General features: G+C 49.8%; 1 protein-coding gene across 4 annotated transcripts in view; it reads right to left on the bottom strand.

The window, feature by feature from the left end:
• The window catches only part of TF (transferrin), a 642,048-nt gene that overhangs the window by 242,794 nt on the left and 375,717 nt on the right, over window positions 1-23,537 (bottom strand). For 3 of the 4 annotated variants that reach the window (XM_030215724.1, XM_030215726.1, XM_030215728.1), the window contains exon 12: window positions 2,896-3,060. The exons of the other annotated variant lie outside the window; for it this stretch is intronic. In XM_030215724.1, coding sequence (XP_030071584.1) covers window positions 2,896-3,060 — 165 coding nt within the window. The remainder of the gene's footprint in view (window positions 1-2,895; window positions 3,061-23,537) is intronic. 4 annotated transcript variants of the gene reach the window in all.

Raw genomic sequence — 23,537 nt, 5'->3', positions numbered from 1 at the left:
AAAGGTCTGGAAAAATATCCTGTATAAGATGAAAGAAAGCTAACTCATGTAGACTTAAATTAAATTTCTTACTATTCCTTGCCATGTCAGAAATCAAGTGGAAGGAGCGAAGAGAAATACCTGGTTGCTGAGGACGGATCGAATCCTACCAAACCCTCATCTGAGGTCATGAATTTTAAATTACATGGATTCCCCAAGAAAATAAAACTATAGAAAGAGCAGTGTTTTTTTGTAGGAAAAAAGGTAACGGTACTCATTATGGGGAACTTTAGGGGCAGGGTCACTATTTATGGCTCTGCCCCTACGGTAGCCACACCCCTTTTACCAGCCATGGTGCATATAAACAGGCATGCAGAACAGAGAGAACCTCTCTTCAAATTCTTCAAAAATGAACCTGAAATCCTAAGAAGCTAGACTCTGCATGCAGCACAATACCAGGAAAACAAAACGAAACATGATTTCTCCTATACAGTGCAAAATAAAACAGCAGATGTAAATTCTCAAATTGGACATATTCCAAATACTAAAATGAAAATAAAATGATTTTTTCTACCTCTGTTGTCTGGTGACTTTGTTTTTCTGATCATGTTGTTCCCAGTCTATGATTCTGAAGAGCTCTCTCTGTTCTCTTAACTCCGTTTCCAGGGCTTCCTGTCCATTTATTTCTTTACTTTCCTCCTTTCTTCTTAATTTCTTGTCCTACATCCATAAGTAAAAGCTGGGTCCTCCGCGGACTTGATTGGAGGAGGTAGTTGATCCAGCTTTGCCTATTTTCTCCATCCATGTGCAGAATTTCTCCTCTCTTCCCTTTCCCTCACCTCAATCCATGTGCATCTTCTTCTTTTCTCTTTCCTTCCCTCCATCCATGTCCAGCACTTCTCCTCTCTCCCCTGTCCTTCCCTCCATCCATGTCCAGCAATTCTCCACTTTCCCCTGCCCTTCCTTCCATCAATGTCCAGCGATTCTCCTTTCTCCCCTCCATCCATCCATATCCAGCACTTCTCCTCTCTCCCCTGCCCTTCCTTCCATCCATGTACAGCAATTCTCCTCTCTCCCATGCTCTCTTCTCCATCCATGTCCAGAAATTCTCTCTCCCCTGCTCTCTCCATCCATCTATCTCCTCTCTCCCTTTCCCTCCTCTCCATTCATCCATCCATGTCTAGCAATTGTCCTCTCTCCCCTTGTCTTCATCCATATCCAGCAATTCTCCTCTCTCCTCTTCTCTCTATCCATGCCCAGCGATTCTCTTCTCTCCCCTGCCCACCCCTCCCCTTCATCCATGTCCAGTGATTCTCCTGCCCTTCTTTCCCATCCATATCCAGTGATTCTCCTCTCCCCCTAACCTCCCATCCATGCCCAGTGATTTTCCTTTCTCCCCTGCCCTCTCCTCCCATCCATGCCCAGCAATTCCCCTTCCCTCCCCTCCCATCCATGTCCAGCGATTCTCCTTTCTCCCCAGCCCTTCCCTCCCATCCATGCCTAGCAATTCTCCTCTTTCCCTGCCCTTCCTTCTTCACTCTGCCGCCTGCTTAAGAGTCCAGGTCGGCAGTAATCAGCCAAACAGAAGGTCCGAAACCAGCACTGAGGAGCCTTCATGCCCAACGCCATGCTCTCAGGGAGGCCCTGTTAGTTCTGCCCTCTCTGACACGCATGCATCAGAGAGGTGGTACTAACAAAGCATGCTACGAGCAGATAGGCTGGAATGAAGGCTGAGTGTGCTGGTGTCAGGACAAACAGCCCGATACCAGAACAATCAGCAGTGATTGTGGGCCCCGACTCTTGAGAAGGTGGCGAGAGAAGAAATCAGGTACAGTGAATGGGAGATTAAAATGTGGACAGCGAACGGGAGATTAAAAAAGGTGCTGGTAAGCCATACCTGCACATACCGGCACAAAAAAAGCACTGAGAAAGGGTGTTGACACTTGTTTCATTAATTGGGTTTTATTAACATAGAAACATGACAGCAGATAAGGGCCGTATGGCCTATCTAGTCTGCCCATCCTCAGTAACCACTAACTCCTTTTCCTAAGAGATCCCACGTGTCTGTCCCATGCCTTCTTAAACTCTGACACAGTCTTCATCTTCATGACCTCCACCAGGAGACCATTCCACCATCCACCACCCTTTCTGTGAAAGAGTATTTCCTCAGATTCGTCCTAAGCCTATTTCCTCTTAACTTCATCTTATGCTCTCTCGTTTCAGAGGATTCCTTCATTTGAAAAAGGCTCACCTCCTGTACATTAATGCCACTGAGATATTTAAATGTCTCTATCATATCCCCTCTCTCCCACCGTTCATGAGCCTGTTCCTATATGTTTTATGACTGAGACCACTGACCAATTCTGTAGCCGCCCACTGGACTGACCCCATCCTGTTTATATCTTTCCATAAGTGTGGTCTCCAGAATTGCACACAGTATTCTAAATAGGGCCTCACCAGAAACTTGTACAAGGGCACTATCACCTCTTTTTTTCCTGCTGGTCATCTTTCTCCTTATGCACCTGAGCATCCTTCCGGCTTTGAGGATCACCTTTTCTACCTGTTTGCCCCCCTTAAGGTCATCAAACACAATCGCCCCCAAGTTCACTGACTTTATGAAGAGGTTCACCCAAGGTGATGTCGCCCATTCCTCTCATATTTCTATGCTTGTAGTGGGCATGGAAATATCTTTTTAAGGATTTCAGTAAGGATGTTAAAATACATTACTGGGCTGTAGTTACTGTAATGCCCCCTCAGAAGCATCCCTGGATTTGGGGCCTCCATGGCTATCTTCATCGGTCCTTCTCTATATATGCCCCTATATTCAGCACTTTTTAACCAGTCAGCAGTGGCCGCTGACCACTTAAATAGCATTTAACTGGCTAACTGTGGCTATTCAGCATAATGTCTACTTACCAAAGCTGTTGTTCTGAGTCTGGTTGCAAATAAGACCCATGGGTACCGTCCAACCAGCGTTTCTTCCAACGGCTGTGTGGCAGGACTTCTTCCCCTTCAGATTCTTCCAAGTTATGTCTGAGGTGCGCTTCACAATGGCCACAGCATAGTACATGGCTGCTTCATCTGTCATAAAGTACAATGTTCTTAATCATTTGACTTGGGGGAGGAAATCTGAAAATTAAAGCTGAGTCAGTTTGCACCAATTAACTTATGCGTGGGATAAGCATAAAGGAATCCTGTGCAGAAGGAATGGATCCTCAGGAGCTTAGTCGAGATCGGGAGGCGGGGCTGGTGGTTGGGAGGCGGGGATAGTGCTGGGCAGACTTATACGGTCTGTGCCAGAGCCGGTGGTGGGAGGCGGGACTGGTGGTTGGGAGGCAGGGATAGTGCTGGGCAGACTTATACGGTCTGTGCCAGAGCCGGTGGTGGGAGGCAGGGATAGTGCTGGGCAGACTTATACGGTCTGTGCCAGAGCTGGTGGTGGGAGGCGGGGCTAGTGCTGGGCAGACTTATACGGTCTGTGCCAGAGCCGGTGGTTGGGAGGCGGGGCTGGTGGTTGGGAGGCGGGGATAGTGCTGGGCAGACATATACGGTCTGTGCACTGAAGAGCACAGGTACAAATCAAAGTAGGGTATACACAAAAAGTAGCACATATGAGTTGTCTTGTTGGACAGACTGGATGGACCGTGCAGGTCTTTTTCTGCCGTCATCTACTATGTATTAGCATGCTTAATAGCAGGGTAAGCAAACTATGGCGTATAAATCAAAACTGGCTCTTCCATGCCATTATTTTAGCTCTTAGTGCCCCCACTCTTCCAGGCGTTTCATTTGCTGCATACTACCTCTCTGTCCCTGTCATCATTACCCGTGAAGCATGTATATGTTACAAAATATTCACCTCTCTGTGCTAACTCAAGCAGAAAAGCTACAGACCTGTCTTGGAGCAGGTGTAAGTTTGTAAGGGAGTTTTCAAGGAGGCAAGTCTATAAAAGCACATAGGTTAATATATTGCATTTATATAATACCTCAGTCCTCCAAATATAGAGTATTTGTAATCATCCGGTCTACCTCAAAACTTTAGCAAATAGGCACTGTGTAAACAAATACTTTACAAAATCATACTAAACAACAAATAATAAAACAAAATCATATAACTGTAAAAATATTTTAAAAAGCAATACTTTGCTTCCAAATGAAGTAATCCTCATAAATCATGGTGTTAAAATATTTTTGCAGTTGTATGAGGAGGAGTGGCCTAGTGGTTATGCGAAGGCAGTAGAACTAGAGGACATGAAATGAGCTTGAAGGGGGGCAGACTCAAGAAGAATGTCAGGAAGTATTTTTTCACGGAGAGAGTAGTGGATGCTTGGAATGCCCTCCCGCGGGAGGTGGTGGAAACGAAAATGGTAACGGAATTCAAACATGCGTGGGATAAACATAAAGGAATCCTGCTCAGAAGGACGAGATTGGGTGGCATAGACGAGATTGGGTGGCAAAGCCGGTGGCGGGAGACGGAGATGGTGCTGGGCAGACTTATACGGTCTGTGCCAGAGCTGATGGTGGGAGGCAGGACTGGTGGTTTGGAGGCGGGGATAGTGCTGGGCAGACTTATACGGTCTGTGCCAGAACCGGTGGTGGGAGGCAGGGCTGGTGGTTGGGAGGCGGGGATAGTGCTGGGCAGACTTATACGGTCTGTGCCCGGAAAAGGACAGGTACAAATCAAGGTAAGGTATACACAAAAAGTAGCACATGTGAGTTTATCTTGTTGGGCAGACTGGATGGACCGCGCAGGTCTTTTTCTGCCGTCATCTACTATGTTACTATGTTAGTTAGGGTGGTGGACTTTGGTCCTGGGGAACTGAGTTCGATTCCCACTTCAGGTACAGGCAGCTCCTTGTGACTGTGGGTAAGTCACTTAACCCTCCATTGCCCCATGTAAGCCGCATTGAGCCTGCCATCAGTGGGAAAGTGCGGGGTACAAATGTAACAAAAAAAAAAAAAGCACTAAAAGGTTAAATCAATAAATGACGCAAAAAGTTAGGCACCAGGATGATCCGTGCTAAGATACTATTCTGCAAAGGGCGACCTCCACGGAATGACCTTTACATGCCTTTGGGGCTGGTGTAAATGCTAGCACCCAACTATGTTATTCTATAACATCGCACCTATATTTGACCTGCCCATGCCCTTCTCATAGCCACACCCCCTTTGGAGTTGCACACTATGAAATTTAGGTGTGCATCAGTGGCATAGCTAGGGGGGCACAGGGAGAGCGGTTGCTCCTCCAAATGGATTTTTAAAACAATGGCGCCTACGCAGTTCTCAACCGGTGGGGCTGGCGCACTGCAGCAAGGATTTTTTAAAAACTTTGCAGTATCTTTTTCTCTTCCCTTCCCACCCCACCATTCCACCAAGTCCCCAACATCACTTTCTGTTCTCTCTCTTCCACCCCCCAACACCCTCCCGGACAATCAAGCATACTTTGTTTAGCAGCCCCTGCAGCAATAACACGCTGCCTGATTGAGCCGGAGTCGGATCCTTCCCTCTGCTTGTGTGGCCATCCCTCGCGTAAACAGGAAGTACTTGTGTCTAAGGCAGAAGCGCGGATCTAACGCTGGCTCAGGCAGAGTGTTATCGCTGCAGGGATTACCACACAAAGCAGTCTTGACGGTCCGGGGGGTGGTGCTGGTGGTGGTGGCGGCGGGGGAGAGAGAGGGGAAACAGAGAGTGCTGGACTCGGGGAGGGGGATTGATGGCAGCGGCGGAGAGAGAGGGGAAACAGAGGGTGCTGGACTAGGGGAGGGAAGGTTAAAGGTAAGGAGGTTAGATAGAACAGGAGATGGTGTGAGGCTATCTAGCCTTTTGATCCAAAACAATAGCAAATGCTATTGAAAACAATAGCAAAAACTGATTATTAGAAATAAGGGACTGCCTATGCATGGTCCATCTGTAAAACGTTTAAAGCTGTTCCAGCTGGATAGGCAGTGCCTTAAAAGGTGGAGGACAACATATATTTTTTAAATTTTTTGTACTTATTTGACAGCTTTTTATTTATTTATTTTTTAACTTTGAATTTTTATTAAATATTCACAACTTAATGACATACCAGGACACCATATGTCCAAACTGTCTGCAATAGCCCACGCAGGAGCCAACATTAACACAAGTACTAGTACAAACACTCTGCGCCTAATAAAACAGCATATATATAATCTGACCCCCCCTCTGCTCAACTATTACCCCCCCAAACGCAACACTCTTCCCCCCCCTCCTAGTAGTAATCATACCCTAAAAAGCAAAAAAACAGAGCTCCGCACCCGGGGACCAACTGGACCCAGGAGTCAATACGATGGCGGCTCCTGGGCTCAAATATTAGAGTAATGTTTATCCCACTTGAACAGCAACCACCACTCCGAGCTGCAAGCCCAAAATCAACATAAACGTGAATGCTTTTGTACGTCTCTTATTCCGAGCAAAGCACCCCAATCACCCCAACTGTCCCCTCCCTACGCCCAGACCTCCAGCCCACCCCTACTCCCCCTCCCCATCTTACCCTCATTCCCCCCCACCATATGTGTTACGTCCCTCACCTGTTCGACGCTCCTCCCAGCTAAGTCATTCCTCAGCTTCGTTCAAGAGGGACAAGGTTCAGTCTTAGGAGGGTCGGTTTCAGTTTCCTAAGTCTGGCAGCCGTCATCCGGGTTGGATCAAGGACAGCAGCCATCTTGGCTAGCTCAGGAGGGGGCAGCCATCTGAACATAGTAACATAGTAGATGACGGCAGAAAAAGACCTGCACGGTCCATCCAGTCTGCCCAACAAGATAAATTCATATGTGCTACTTTTTATTTGTACCTGTCCTCTTCAGGGCACAGACCGTATAAGTCTGCCCAGCACTATCCCCGCCTCCCAACCACCAGCCCCGCCTCCCACCACCAGCTCTGGCACAGACCGTATGTCTGCCCAGCACTATCCCTGCCTCCCAACTACCAGTCCCACCTCCAACCACCAGCTCAGGGCCAGACCGTATAAGTCTGCCCAGCACTATCTCCGCCTCCCAACCACCAGCCCCGCCTCCCACCACCGGCTCTGGCACAGACCATATAAGTCGGCCCAGCACTATCCCCACCTCCCAACTACCAGTCCCGCCTCCCACCACCAGCTCTGGCACAGACCCTATAAGTCTGCCCAGCACTATCCCCGCCTCCCAACCAACCCCGCCTTGGAGTAACGAGGTCAGGAAGGAAGCCCATATTTGGACGAAGGCACCTCTGCTGATGGGGGCAGCCATCTTGAATCAGCTGCACATACTTGAGCCTAATTCCTCCACTACTTAAAGCCCTGCCTTCAGTCCTTCGTTGCTTCGGCCTCATTTGTTCTGAGGAGTTGCTGTTGGAGTGCTGTTCATCGACTTTCTTCTGTTCCTGATTTCCTGTGTACCGGATCTTGGCTAGTCTTCTCGGATTATGCTTGTTTGCTGCCTGCCTTGACCCTGGACTGAATTGACTATTCTTTGCCTGTTGGAGTTCTGGTTCTGGACTGTGTCTGTTTCTTGCTATTCTGGTCAGTGGCCGTGCAACCCCGCCGGTTCCAGAAGTCCTGGTGGCTACCTGCAGCTGGGAGCTCAACTCCCGGTGAACGGTGGTCGCTTCCCAAGTGAAGCTAGGGGTTGTCTGGCTGCCTGACCGAGTGCGGTGTCACTCCATCTCTGCCGTGCTCAGTTGGGGCACAGGGGCTCACTACTACCGGGTCACAACAGTAGGCCGAAGCCATGAGCTCGCCAGACAGGTCCGAGCTGTCTCATCTGGCTCAGGTTCTCCACCAGCAGCAGGAGCAACTAACCCGCCTGTCCAGCGCCTTGCAGGAGGTCTGCAGTCAGCTACCAGGACTCCAGCGGCAGGCGGCTGTGGCCCCTCCAGGCTCTAGAGCGGAGACTTCCGCTGCACGTCTGCGACTTCCAGAGCCACCTCGCTTTGATGGTACTCCCGCAGCTTGCCGGGGGTTCCTGAACCAGTGTCAGATCCTGTTTGAGCTGCAACCGGAGGCTTTCCCGTCTGACAAAATAAAGGTGACCTACATCATCTCCCTGCTTTCTGGTGCCGCGCTGGCTTGGGCATCCCCGCTGTGGGAACAACGCAGTCCGGTTCTGGCAAACCTGGAGGAGTTCTTGCGGCAGTTCCGGATGGTATTCAACGTTCCTGGCCGACCTTCTTCTGCCTCAGGATCCAGCAGGGCTCCGGGTCAGTTGGAGCGTATGCCGTCCGGTTCCATACCTTGGCCGTGGAACTCAGGTGGAACCAGGAGGCCTTAACAGCCATTTTCTGGCAGGGTCTGGATGGCCAGATAAAAGATGAATTGGCTGGCAGAGAGATTCCCGCTACTTTGGACGCCCTTATTGCACTCTGCACACGAATCGATATCCGGTTCCAGGAGCGAGCCCAGGAGAGGGCCACGCAGCCGGCACCGCAGAGATCCAGAGGCCTTCCCCGCCGCCCAGAGACGCCCAGGTCCTTCGAAGAGGGTTCAGAAGGAACCAAGGAGGAACCCATTTTACTGGGGCAGCATCGCCTGTCTGGGGAGGAGAGGAATCATCGACTCCAAAACCATCTATGTTTGTATTGTGGGGAGGCCGGCCATTTCTCGGGCAGCTGCCCAAACAAGCCTGGGAGGTCAGGAAACGCCCCGGCCCGAGCCCCATGAAGGGAGTGGCTCTGGGCCGGTTGGCCTCCCTTCCGGACAATTTGCTCTCCGTTCCTGTCCTGCTCCAAGACGAGGAACGTCAGGTTTATACCAGGGCCCTACTGGATTCCGGGGCCGGAGAGAACTTTATCGACGCAGAGTTCCTGGCGCAGTTGGGGAGTTCCATGGTGCCCTGTCAGCCTGAGCTTCGGGTCACCTCCATCCAGGGGGATAGTCTTCCCCGGACCATCATTCGGATTACCTCACCTATACATCTGCAGGTGGGGGCTTTACATCAGGAAAAGATCCAGTTCCTGGTTCTCGCCCGAGCCATCCATCCGGTGATTTTGGGATTGCCCTGGCTCCGTCTACACGCCCCTGTGATCGATTGGGCCACCGGAGAGATCGGGCAATGGGGATCCCGATGTGTCCAGCATTGCCTCCAGCAGGTCAAGCCCCCTCTGCCTCTCTGCTCTGCTCCGCTCCAAGCACCGCAGGAGGGCTTGCCCGGGCTGCACAAGGACTACCAGGATTTTCAGGACGTGTTCAGTGCCCGGGCGGCTGACACGTTACCGCCTCACCGGTCTTTTGACTGTGCCATAGACCTTCTGCCGGGAAACGATCCGCCCCAAGGGCGCCTGTACACCCTGTCCCGTGAAGAGTCCCGTGTTATGAGGGAATACATCCGAGAGAATCTCCTCAAGGGCTTTATCCGGGCCTCTACTTCACCTGCAGGGGCCGGGTTCTTCTTCGTGTCGAAGAAGGATGGGTCACTTAACCCCTGCATCGACTATCGGGGCCTGAACAAGATCACAGTGAAAAATCGGTACCCACTTCCTCTCATTCCGGAGCTGTTTGATTGCCTCCAAGGAGCCCGGATTTTCACCAAGCTGGATCTGCACGGGGCCTACAACCTGGTGCGGATCCGGAAGGGGGATGAGTGGAAGATGGCGTTTAACACTCATGAGGGTCACTTCGAGTACCGGGTGATGCCGTTTGGCCTATGTAATGCTCCCGTGGTGTTTCAGAATTTTGTCAACATCATTTTCCAGGATCTGCTCTACACCTCCGTGATCGTGTACCTGGATGACATTCTGATCTTCTCCACCTCGCTGTCACAGCATGTTGACCATGTCCTCAAGGTGCTCCAAGCTGGAGAAGTGTTCTTTCCACAAGAAGAGTCTGCCTTTCCTGGGATATATTGTCTCTGCCATCGGATTGCAAATGGACCCTGGGAAACTGGCTGCAATCCGTGACTGGCCGGCTCCCCAGAGTCTGTGGGCCTTGCAGAGGTTCCTGGGATTCACCAACTACTACCGGCAGTTTATCAAAGACTACTCCCTTATCACGGCTCCTTTAACGGCCCTCACGCGGAAGGGTGCGGATGTTAAGAACTGGATGCCAGAGGCGGTTGCTGCATTTTCCACCCTGAAGAAGGCGTTTCTTTCCGCACCGGTTCTCCGCAGTCTGGATCCTACCCAGCCTTTCGTGGTGGAAGTAGATGCCTCAGCCTTGGGGGTAGGGGCCGTGCTCTCCCAGACATCTGCTGCCGGGAAGAAGCATCCCTGCTTCTTCTTTTCCTGCAAGTTTACCCCAGCGGAGCGGAACTATACGGTTGGGGATCGGGAGCTTCTGGCGCTTAAGTTAGTGTTTGAGGAATGGCGCTACTTGCTGGAGGGAGCAGCACATCCGGTGACAGTGATCACTGACCATAAGAACTTACTCTACCTCCAAAATGCCACCAGATTGAATCCACGCCAGGCCCGGTGGTCTCTGTTTTTTGCTAGATTCGACTTCTGCCTGATTTTTAGGAATGGGGAGAAGAACGTCCAGGCGGATGCCCCGTACCGCAGTTTTGAGGCTCCCGGGGACCAGGAGGAGCCCTATCCCATGCTGAACCCAGCCTGCATTCCCGCTATACCCGGGGCTAGTGCCGCGTGCCAGAAGGCAGTACCCGTGAGTCTTCGAAGGAGGGTGCTACGCTGGGGGCACGCTTCTGAATTCGTCGGACACTTTGGGTTCCGCAAGACTCTCCATCTGATCTCCCGAGCGTACTGGTGGCCCCGGATGGCGCAGGATGTGCTGCAGTATGTGTCCACCTGTCCAGTGTGCGCCCGAACTAAGAGCTCTCATCAGAAGCAGTGGGGTTTAATGCAGCCCATGCCGGTACCGCAGCTACCCTGGGAGGACCTGTCCATAGATTTCATCACTGATCTGCCGGCCTCTAACACTGTCATTTGGGTGGTGATCGACTGGTTTTCCAAGATGGCCCACTTTGTGCCTATGAAGACCTTACCAACAGCTGCCAGTCTTGCCTCCAGTTTCATCACCCACATCTTCAGGCTCCATGGATTGCCCCAAAGGATCATAAGTGACAGAGGCTCCCAGTTCACCTCTCGTTTTTGGAGAGCATTATGTTCAGACTTTGGGGTAACCACGCTCTTCTCATCGGCGTACCATCCGCAAACCAATGGGATGGTGGAAAGGGTCAACCAGACGGTAAAGGCGTTCCTCCGGGCTTACTCGAACCAGCGCCAGGATGACTGGTCCTCCTTGTTACCCTGGGCTGAGTTCGCCTACAATAACAGTCTACATTCAGCTTCCCGGACTACACCTTTCAGCACCATCTATGGGCGTCATCCACGTCTGCCTCCACCCATTTCGCCCATAGAGGTCCCACCTCAGGTACAGCCCACAGTCCGAACTATACAAGAGACATGGAAGAAGGTTCAGGAGCAGCTGCGTCAGGCAGCGGTCAAGGCCAAGGAAACATACGACTGCAGGAGACAAGCTGCTCCCACGTTCCAGCCAGGAGAGAAGGTATGGCTCAGTACCCGGTACCTGAGACTGCGGCTACCATCACTCAAGTTTGCTCCCCGCTTCATCGGCCCGTTTGCAGTGCGCTCCAGGATAGGAGCGGTGACTTACCGCTTGCAACTACCTGCTCAGCCCAGAGTGCACAATGCGTTCCACGTGTCTCTGCTGAAACCTTTTCGTAGGTCCAAGTGGCATCCGGAGCCCAAGAAGGTGGTTGTGCCAGAGAGTGATCCTGACCCTGAGTACGAAGTAGACCGGATCCTGGACTCGAAGCTGCGTGGTGGGAAGTTGTTCTACCTGCTGTCCTGGAAGCACTTTGAACCAGAAGACAACTCCTGGGAGCCAGCAACCAATGTCCATGCTCCGGACCTGGTCCGTGAATACCATTCCCTTCACCATACTCGACCCGGGCCGGGGAGAAGAGGGGGCTTTTCGGGGGGGGATACGGTTACGTCCCTCACCTGTTCGACGCTCCTCCCGGCTAAGTCATTTCTCAGCTTCGTTCAAGAGGGACAAGGTTCAGTCTTAGGAGGGTCGGTTTCAGTTTCCTAAGTCTGGCAGCTGTCATCCGGGTTGGATCAAGGACAGCAGCCATCTTGGCTAGCTCAGGAGGGGGCAGCCATCTTGGAGTAACGAGGTCAGGAAGGAAGCCCATATTTGGACGAAGGCACCTCTGCTGATGGGGGCAGCCATCTTGAATCAGCTGCACATACTTGAGCCTAATTCCTCCACTACTTAAAGCCCTGCCTTCAGTCCTTCGTTGCTTCGGCCTCATTTGTTCTGAGGAGTTGCTGTTGGAGTGCTGTTCATCGACTTTCTTCTGTTCCTGATTTCCTGTGTACCGGACCTTGGCTAGTCTTCTCGGATTACGCTTGTTTGCTGCCTGCCTTGACCCTGAACTGAATTGACTATTCTTTGCCTGTTGGAGTTCTGGTTCTGGACTGTGTCTGTTTCTTGCTATTCTGGTCAGTGGCCGTGCAACCCCGCCAGTTCCAGAAGTCCTGGTGGCTACCTGCAGCTGGGAGCTCAACTCCCGGTGAACGGTGGTCGCTTCCCAGGTGAAGCTAGGGGTTGTCTGGCTGCCTGACCGAGTGCGGTGTCACTCCATCTCTGCCGTGCTCAGTCGGGGCACAGGGGCTCACTACTACCGGGTCACAACAATATGCACCTAAATTCTCTTCACCCCTGCTCGTAAACGACCCCACTCCCCTTTACATCTCAAGGGCCCCTCCCTCCTACAGGCTGTAAGGTACTCCATATGTATTAATTGTCCCAGCTTTTCCTTCCACTCCTCCAGGGTAGGAGAATCCGAAGATTTCCACCTTTGGGCTTTAAGACACTTAGCTGCTGCAAAGTCCCAGTGAAGCCACTTGCTAACTTCCCAAGATTCCCTCTCATTGTATAAGCCCAAGAGACCTTCCCGAGGCCCGCACACCAAGGATGTATTCGTCAATTTGACCAACCCTTTCACCACCCCCTGCCAAAAATCCACCACCCTGGAGCATGTCCACCAGATGTGAAGAAAGATTCCTGTTTGCGTCCCACACCGCCAACATCTATCCGACGTTCCCGGGTACATTCTCTTCAACCTTTTGGGTGTATAGTACCATCTAGTGAGAACTTTGTAAGCATTCGCCTGAACCAGGACACATACCGATGCTCTATATACCTCTTGACAAATAATCTTCCATTCCTGTTCATTAAATTTATATCCCAAATCTGCCTCCCATGCCCCCTGAAACCCATACGGTCTGGGATCACTATAAAGCACTGATATAGGTCTGGGAACCTATCTCAAAATTAACCACAAATTTTCTAAGCACTCCCTCTCTTGGGGATTTATCTCCTCCATCCCATTGCCCCCACAAAGTGTTGAACCTGCACATAAACAAACCTATCCACCTCTGCTAGACCATATCTAGAACACATCTCAAAACTCAACATTTTACCACCCTGCAGCACATCACGGAAACAGAGCAACCCCTTCCTTTCTCATTGTCCAAATCTAGCATTTACCCTCCCCGCCCTAAATTTCGGTTCCCACCGCAGGGATGCCAACGTAGAGACCTTGCCTGACTGACCCCATTTCCTCCTAACTGCCCTTCACACCCCTAACAAATGTTTCACATATAGATTATGCAACCACTCAGAGAGCTCCCTCATTCCATTGATAGTCCACAAATACGAGTGCAGTTCCCTCCCCCTACTATAAGACTTTTCCACCTGGCTTCCCGGCTTCATAATCTCACTCTCCCAGTCCATAAGCATCGCACCTGGGCTGCATAATAGTACCATTCAATATTAGGAACTGCTTTCCCTCCCCTGTCAGGTGCCCTCCACATAATCCGACTCCCTAACCTTTGGTGTTTCCCATTCCAAATAAACTGTGTTACCAACCCCTGTAACTGTTTAATGGTCCCACTAGGAAGTTCAACCGGTAAAACCTGAAACAAAAATAACAACCTTGGAAGAACATTCATCTTAATCACTGCCATCCGCCCCCACCAAGACAGCCACAACCCCTTCCATCGAGACAACTCACACCTAATTTGGCCCACTATCTTACCATAGTTAATACTGCTCACCCGTTTTAAGTCACAAGGAATTTGAATCCCCAGATACCTAAATTTACTTTTTGCCCATTTAAATGGAAATCTCCCACCCAATCTAATTTCCTCCTCTGGGGATAACGATATTCCCAATATCTCACTTTTATCCATGTTAACCTTAAACCCTGCACACGCCTTGAACTCATTCATAACCTCCAAGATCTTGGGTAACACATCATCAGCAAATAATGCCACTCTATGTTCCCTCCCCCACACCCTAATTCCTCTCAAATCTGGATGTTGTCGTATTGTTTCTGCCAAAGGCTCCATATACAATGCAAACAGAAGAGGAGAGAGCGGGCATCCCTGTCTGGTCCCTCTCCCTATAAAGAAGAAGCTCGTATATCCCCCATTTATCCTGAGACAGGCCCTTGAACTATCATAGAAGGCTGCCAGCCACTTACGAAAGTTGTCCCCCAAACCAATACGTTCCAACACAGCCTGCAGAAATCCCCAACTAACCCTATCAAAGGGCATCTATAGCCAACAATACCATCCCCCTACCCCCCCCCCTCGGCCCTTCCCATATCAGATGTAAAGTACGCCGAATATTATCCCCCACCTGCCTTCTAGGAATAAACCCTGCCTGGTCCACATTCACTAGTTTAGATAATACCCTAGCCAACCTATTAGCCTACACCTTAGCCACTATTTTTGAATCCACATTCAATAACGAAATGGGCCTATATGATCTACAACTCTCTGGATCTTTCCATGGCTTAGGGATAACCACCCCCCTCAGACATAGACTTGGGGAGCCCTCCCCCCTCCAAGACTCCATTTCCCACCCTCACTAATAAATCACTCACTTCATTTACAAAACATTTATAGAATTTTCCTGAATATCTGTCTAATCCGGGAGCTTTCCCATTTGACAACCTCTTAATCACTCCCTGTACCTCTCCCAATCTAATAGGCTCCCCAATTCTAGCCTTCTCCTCATCATCCAACTGCTGCAGGGGAATCCTGTCCAAATACGGGACCCAACCCTTATTCCAACTCCCCCTTCTGCTCTGTACAATTTGCTGTAATAGTTCAAAAAGCATTCTCCTATTTCCTTAGCCGTATACTTCCAACCCCCCCCCCCCCCCATGAATCTTTTGGATATTAGAGCACCCCTTTCTCGCCCTCAAATATCTAGCTAACATTTTGCTAGATTTATTTGCAAATTCAAAAAACTGCTGCTTTAATTTATAGCGCATGAACTCCACTTCCTCCATCTGCACTTTCATTAATTCACCTCTCACTTCCCTTTACTCTTTCCAGATTCGCACATCAGGATTCCTCTTATGCAACTGCTCCAGATTTTGCAACCTCTTCCGCAATTTCAAGGAACACTTTCCCTGCTCTTGCTTCCTCCGAGCTTCCCATTTTATCAAAAAAACCCTCACCACCACCTTCAAAGCGTCCCATAGAATACCATCAGACACTTCCCAATTATCATTAAAACGCCTAAATGCTTGGATAGCCTGTCTGACATCCTCCCGAATATCCTCATCTCCCAAAAGAGTCTCATTCAATCTCCAAATCCCCCTACAACCCTCCAATCCCAGACCCGGGTTGGCGCATGATCCAAAACACTAATTGTTCCTATTTCCGCCCCCTCCACCATATGCCATGCATTACGATGGAGTGTAACAAAGAGAGGAAACAAAGCACAAAACAAAGTCCTAGCAAAAAAAAAAAAAAAAACAGCACAAAGGGCCTTTAAAAACACAAGGGAAACGGTGCTTATAATCAAATTTGGATTATTAAAGGTTTTAACATAAGCACCGTTTCCTTTGTGTTTTTAAAGGCCCTTTGTGCTGTTTTTTTTTGCATGCATTACGATGGACCCATAACCCATCCAGCCTAGAATATGACTGCGCTGAATGGGAGTAAAAGATATAATCACGCTGAGTTCCATGTAGCAGTCTCCAGCAATCCACCACCTCTAACCCTTTCATGAGTTGGAACAAGGCTTTTCTCCCCTGTCCACTATGATAACTTCCCCCTTTTGAATGGTCCACTATAGCCTCCAGGCCCAAATTGAAATCCCCCCCCCCCCCCCACTATATGACCACCCACAAATCCCAACAGCTCCTCCTTTAACATTTGAAAAATGTCCCCCTGATTCACATTTGGGGCATAAATATTAATCATCGTAAGTTCCTTACCCTCCAACCTTCCTGTAAGGGCAACACATCTCCCCTCTTTATCCATAAACACCTTGTTAGTCACCAACCCACAGTTTTTTCCGAATTAAAATAGCTATCCCCCCCACCCTCTTCACCCCCTCCCTTTGATGCATCACCACTTCTTGATATTGCCTATGATGTAACATATGGGCATCTCGTGGCCTCAAGTGGGTTTCTTGCAAAAATGTAATCTCCCAGTTCAATCTCCCCAGTTCTTTAAACACTCTACTATGCTTCCCAGGATTATGTAATCCGTTCACATTCCGTGTTCCTATCACCAAAGCTGCTGCCTTCCCCTGACCCCCCCTGCCCCATCCCCCCTTACCTCCCCCAACCCCGCCTCCCCTTCCTCCTCCCGCCGCTACCCTCCCCAACCCTACCTACCTCCCCAACAGTGCCTGACCTGCCCACCCGCAGACCAGCCATCACCAAGGAAGTGACACACAGACCCAGGGCCTAAAACTCCCCAATGAATAACCCAAGCCCTATCCATCCTCTAACCCCCCACTCCCCCTCTCCTCCACCCCCTCCCCCTAAGCTACTCCCACAGATCTAACCCTCCCTTCCAATCCCTCCCCCATAACCCACCCACCAGTCCTTTTACACTACCCCAGTCCTCTTTGCTGATTGCCAATCTTATGAAACGCCTCTCCTATCTTCCATCCTTCAAGCAGTGGGCTTCACAGTTGTCTTCCCTCTCGCCACCTCAGACTGCCAAATCTTAACCGGGCCAGAGTCGTTAACCCTCTCAGCCATCTCCAGACAATTCGGAATTCCTTTGCATCCCAAAGCCTGTAAAGTGGACCACGCCTCCTCCGGGGTTTTGATCTTGCGGGATCTGCCCTCCACCATGAGCCACATGGCAAAGAGAAACAACCACCTATATCGTATCCCCTTAGCCCTCATAAAAGCAGTCACTTCTCTAAAGAATTTGCGCTTCTGCAAAGTGCTCCAGGCCAAGTCCTGACCAGGGCCGTGCCAACACGGTAAGCGGGGTAAGCGCCGCAGGGGGCGCCTGCCTTCAAGGGCGCTGCGCCATCGAGTTGTATTTAAAAAAAAAACTTACTTCTCCGCTCCATCCCCGATTCCCCGGCGCTTTAAATTTACCTTGCTCCGCCTCCAACGTCTGCACAGCGTCAGTGAAAGCGCTGCCTGTCTGACGTCTCTCCACCAGCCTTCCCTTCGCTCGTTTGTTCCCTCTGTGTCCTGCCTTCTTCTGACGTCATTTCCTTGAGGGCGGGACACAGAGGGAACGAACGAGCGAAGGGAAGGCTGGTGGAGAGACGTCAGACAGGCAGCGCTTTCACTGACGCTGCGCAGACGTCGGAGGCGGAGCGAGGTAAATTTACAGCACTGGGGAATCAGGGATGGAGCGGAGGAGGCTCAGGCTGACTGAGAAGTATGCTCAGAGCCTCCTTTGCAGGCCAAACCCAGCCATTTCATCCATCGCGCCCCAGATGGCAGCTTGGGGGAGCAGCGCTCGTCTCTTTGGCACCACCCAGCTCTTCCATGCGCCTTGGAGCCAGGCAGGTCCTGGGGGGGGGGGGGGGGGCATGTGCCAACTGATAGTCTGCAGGGGGGCGCCAGAGACCCTAGGCATGGCCCTGGTCCTGACACACCCCAATTCTGCAGTTTTTCCATTTAATTTCTCCTTGCTGCCGTGCCTTAGCCAAAATCTTCTCCTTTATAGGGAAATCTGCAAAACAGACCACAATATCCCTCGGAGCAAAGTCCCGCTGTGACCCTGGTGCCCTATGAGCTTGCTGGATTTGCAAATCAGACCTTTCCCTCCTTCCTTCAGGATATAGAATAAACTCACATAGTTCCTGAATCACTGCCGAACAACTGACAAACAGATCAGACTCTGGAATTCCCTTAAAATGCAAATTATTTCTTCTGGACCTGTTTTCCAGGTCTTCCAACTGCTCCTTAACACACTGGAGATCCTCCTGTCCCTCCGTAAGTGCTTGTCGCACCGTGCCCACTTCTTTTTTGAGGGTCTCTACCTCCTCCTCTACCTCACCAACTCGAGACCCCAAATCCCTCAAGTCAGCATGTATGTCTCTCATCGCCATATAAATGTCTTTCCGCACTCCCGCGAGGTCTGCCTTGAGGTCCTGGAACCAAGCCTTTACTGTTCTGCTCAATGATCCCCCCAACTCAGGATCTCTCTCCTCCAGTTGGCCAGCTCTCGGCTGCCCCTCTGTCCCCTCCATCACAGCCAAACCTCTCTTCGGGCCCCGCTGTTCCCGTTGCTCCCACTGCTCACTGAGCTGAAGACCCCCAGAGTCCACATTTCCAGCAGCTTCCTCCTCCACATCACACTCTTCAGCCCTCACCTCCACCATATCCTCACTGCACTCCAGGCCCCCCTGGTTTAAATGTTCTCTGGGCTGCTCCGCTGACTTCTCCTTTCCTCTGCCCCCCGTCTCCAGGGTGCCCTCTAAGCCACCCGACGCTTCCCTCCAAGTTGGGGGCAATATTGATTTCCCTGCACAGCGTCCCGGATCTTCCTCCTCCGCCGGACCACCTAGCCTCAGAAGCCTCCTGGATCTCAGTTAAGCTCACCTCCATAGTCGCCGCTCCTGAAAGTTTGTCTCGCCGCGCGCCCGATGGCGCCACCATTTTGTTGGAGCCCCGCACATGCCCCACCGAGATCGCCGCCATCTTTCCTCCAGAGGACACAGAAAACTTATATTTTTCCAGCCCCTTCTTCGGGGGCATCTTGCCACGTCATTCTGCCTCTGTTTTCCCCTCTGATCTTTAAACTGCTCCTCCGAGTTCACCATTTCTCCTGCCACATCCGACTCCTGAGGGCCCTCTGGGCCACGGGTCTCTCCTCTCTGAAGTAACTGCGCTGTTGATTTTCCAGCCTGGCATCGCGGACCCTGCTCTTCTTCCGTTTCGCTGAGCAACACCTCTGGAGCCTCCGCAACCACTCCCGGGCTCACCTCGGCTGCATTCTTGTCCAAGTTCTCATCCCGTCGCGCGCCAGACAGTGCCACCATTTTTGTTAAGCCTCTCTCAGACCTTGCCGGTATCGCCGCCGTTTTCTCTCCGGGGATCGCAGTGAACTTAAATTTTTCTAAGCCCTTCTTCGGGGGCATCTTGCAACGATATATCGCCACTTTGTTCCCCTCTGGGACTCAAAAACAAAGGGTTTGTTGCGCTTTGACTCCCTTGCCCTGATGGAGCTCAGTTTTCAAGCTACCATCGCTCTGTGTGACATCACTTCCTCTCCTTTGACAGCTTTTTAATTGAAAGCTTCCCATATGTTGATATAAATATCATGAAATAACAATTGAATATCACTAAAACAGCTTAAAAGATTATTGTAGCTGGTAGAAACAGCACTAATAAATTCTGTATTTTGTGCAAATTTTTCTACACTGTTCTATATAATACCGATAACCAAATTTCATTGAGGATATCCTGTTCCTGATGGTTTCAACTTTATGTTAACTATTGTAATCTGCTTTGGGAAGCCTGGTGTTATAAAGATGAAAAGTGGAAAGAGAAGAGGAAGATGGCGGATCATAGACGGAGGAGGAGGGAGAGAGTGAGTAAGAGAAGGGGAGAGATGCTGGGCCCACAAGAGATGCAGCTACACAAACCCTGATGGCTTGGTTCCTTCCTGGATTGTGTACACTTAACAGCCTTTCACTTCTGATGTGCAGTTTGTTGTCTATACACTGTTCTGCACAGACAAAGAAAAACACCACTGGGCCTTCAAGAAAGAGATAATAGCCGTCCTTTATTGTGAAAAAGACCCGACACGGGCCATGTTTCGGCACACAAGCGCCTGCCTCAGGGGTCAGGGTATATCTTCACAATGTATGAGCAGAAGTTCTAAATGAATTGCTTGCTCCACTTTTTGGCAGTTTGGAAACTAGCCAGCGTTCAGTGTGATTGAATGTACGTCTAGCGGTAGCTGGCAATTCATTTAGAACTTCTGCTCATACATTGTGAAGATATACCCTGACCCCTGAGGCAGGCGCTTGTGCGCCAAAACACGGCCTGTGTCGGCATAGGCGGTCGGTGGCCCAACGGCTTGGGGAGGCTAAAGGGGGCGGGGTTGGGGCGGGGTTAGGGGTGGTGCCAGGGATGGGGCTTACATCCATAATTAGACAACACACAGAAAAAAAGTAAAAGTAAAATAGTCACAATTAATACCTAATAATTTAGATATTAGATATGTACCACATGTCAAAGAATAAAGTGGTTGCTCAAAGCATATATTAACCAATGTATACTATTAAAAAATGTTATCAATTATTAAACAGCTATTTCCATCCATTTCGGTAAGGCCAACACACAATCCCTCAGCCACAAACATTATGCACAAACACACTCAGACCCTTACTGTACCATAATAGCACTAACTCCGAGGACTCAAAGAGCAAAAACATTATGCATTAAAAGGCAGCACTGCAAATATTACACTGGCCAGACCTTAATATACCACCCATATGGAAAACACAGACTGTCAACAATTTGAAACAAGGGATCATAATATCACAATTACTCATGTACAGCCACAAAACAACCTTTTAGGGTGGATAGTGTTCACAATGAGCTCCTTTTATTAATGACCAGTTAGAGATAAGAGTTTTCAATTTTGGCACAGTCATCACTAGAACAAAATAAAAGAAAACCAATGGACTGCATTAGGGGCTTATAGCCCATTTAGTTATGTTCAAACAAAAGAGATCTGCCTGAAACAAAATATTTATTTTTATTTTAACTTATAAAACCTCTCTCTCTGCCCCAATCCAACACTGCCCCACTGTCTTGCTCCACACCACCATCTCTCCCCATCTTTCTCTCCTCCCTTCATCATCCACTGCATCATCACCTCTCTGTTTCTCCTCCCTCACCAGTCAGCTCTGTGTGTGTCCGTTTGGCCGATTGCTGGTGCAGTGTTACATTCCCAGGAAGCAGCGGTACAGGGAAGTACACGTGCTTGCTGACAAGCTGATACATAAGCTCCAGGGTGCAGGGAGAAATAATGCAGCAGCCGCCTGATGCTCTCTTCTGTTTAAAAAGAAGAAAGAAATGCTCCCTGGCTTAGCACGAGCCATTTCACATGCTGCCATAATGAAGTATAACGATGCGTTCAAAGAATTGATTTCCTACTTTTAACTTACAACTAGCCAAGCCTCTTTGTGAGGCCCTAGCATTCCCGGTCCCACTCAAACAAAAGAGCTGTGAATTTATTAAAGTCTTTAATTAGGGTCTCTTTCTTTCTCTCCATTAGCCAGGCCTACCAGCACATGGTAAATAAAGACACTATGGGCTTTCCCCAGCAGACACACGGGTTCTTTTTATTCTTCATTCACTTTACAGGATAAAAGCTCCCTAAATACTCCTCCCGCTCCTCCCCCTCCAACACTTACCAGCTTGCTCGATCCTCTACTTCCCTCCCTGGCTCGGTTCGTGACTGACACTGACTGAAAAGAGCCGCCTGCTGCAACACTCAGGCTCACAGTCACAGCCCCAGGCTCTGCTGCCGGAACATACGGTGCAGGAAGTTACAGGGGGAGGTTCCGGCAGAGCCGGTAAGAAAATAAGTGAGCGGGCTCAGTGGGGGGTAGGCACCAGCAGAAGATACAATCTTGTTAATGGCTGATCCGGGGCTGAATTCGAGAAGGAGGCAGGTGGGGAAGGTCATGCACGGTTGGGCTGGGGAGGCTTAGCCTCCCCAAGCCTCTTATACGGGGCGCCTATGCGTGTCGGGTCTTTTTCACAATAAAGGACGGCTATTATCTCTTTCTTGAAGGCCCAGTGGTGCTTTTCTTTGTCTGTGTTGTATACTTGTATGCTGTAATACCCTCTCTTTTGTTACTGTCTATACACTGTTCCACCAGAAAGGGTGGTGGAAGCGTGGAATGGCCTCCCGGTGGAGGTTGTGGAGTTGAGGACTGTGTCAGAATTTAAAAAGGGATGGGATGAGCATGTGGGATCGCTTAGGAAAAGGAAGGGGTTACAGAGGATGGGCCATATGGCCTTTATGTGCCGTCAGGTTTCTGTTTCTATACAACCTGGAAGACATATGGCATTGGGGATTTGTGTAGCCATGTCTTCTGGCACAATAAGGAGGAAAGGGGGAGAGAGGGGAGAGGGAATTGCTGGACCATAGGGGTGGAGGGAACAAGTAGAGGGGATAGGGAAATGCTGGATCATAGGGGTGGAGGGGACAGGGAGAGGGAATAGGGAAATGCTGGACCATAGTGGTGGAGGAGAGAGGGGGTTTGGGGGGATAAGGAATGTTGGGCTACAAGGGTCTAAGAAGGGAGAGGGAGGGGAGATATTGGCATAGTGGAACAATGTGGGGAGTGACCATGGGGTTCTCAAGGAGGGATGAGCAAGAGGAGGATGGTAAGTACAGAGGGTAGAAATGGGGAGTGGCTGAAAGAAGAGGCTAGGGAAGAAATGAAACAGGAGAGGTAGGGGTGAGAGGAGAAGACAGAAAATTGATAGGTACTGGTAAGTGAAATATAGGTGGAGGACTGAAGAGTGAGAAGATAAAATTCTGGTCGCTGCATCTCAAAAAAGATATAGTGGAATTAGAAAAGGTGCAGAGAAGGGAGATGAAAATGATAAAGGAGATGGGACGACTTCCCTATGAGGAAAGGTTAAAGCGGCTAGGGCTCTTCTGCTTGGAGAAAAGGCGGCTGAGGGGAGATATGATAGAGGTCTATAAAATAATGAGTGAAGTTGAACGGGTAGATGTGAAGCATCTGTTTACGCTTTCCAAAAATACTAGGACTAGGGGGCATGTGATGAAGCTACAATGTAGTAAATTTAAAAAGAATCGGAGAAAAATTTCTTCACTCAACGTGTAATTAAACTCTGGAATTCGTTGTCAGAGAATGTGGTAAAGGCAGTTAGCTTAGCGGAGTTTAAAAAAGGTTTGGATGGCTTCCTAAAGGAAAAGTCCATAGACCATTATTAAATGGACTAGGGGAAAATCCACTATTTCTGGGATAAGCAGTATACAATGTTTTGTACTGTTTTGGGGATCTTGCCAGGTATTTGTGACCTGAATTGGCCACTGTTGGAAACAGGATGCTGGGCTTAATGGACCTTTGGTCTTTCCCAGTATGGCAATACTTATGTACTTATGTAAAATCTGAGGGGAGAGACAGAAAACAGAGAAAGAGGAAATGTGTCAGAGAAAGATATAGTGAAGGAATAGAAGAAGATAAGAGAAAAATGGAGAAAGGACAAATGGACTGCACTCACTGGAAAAAGAGCAGAAGACAGACAGGAAAATAGAAAAGAAGAAACTGGGACCAACATGCTTGGAAAAAAAAATAC

This window comes from Microcaecilia unicolor, chromosome 10 (assembly GCF_901765095.1).
Source record: "Microcaecilia unicolor chromosome 10, aMicUni1.1, whole genome shotgun sequence".
Taxonomy (NCBI): domain Eukaryota; kingdom Metazoa; phylum Chordata; class Amphibia; order Gymnophiona; family Siphonopidae; genus Microcaecilia; species Microcaecilia unicolor.
This window is presented reverse-complemented; position numbering and strand designations above follow the sequence as displayed.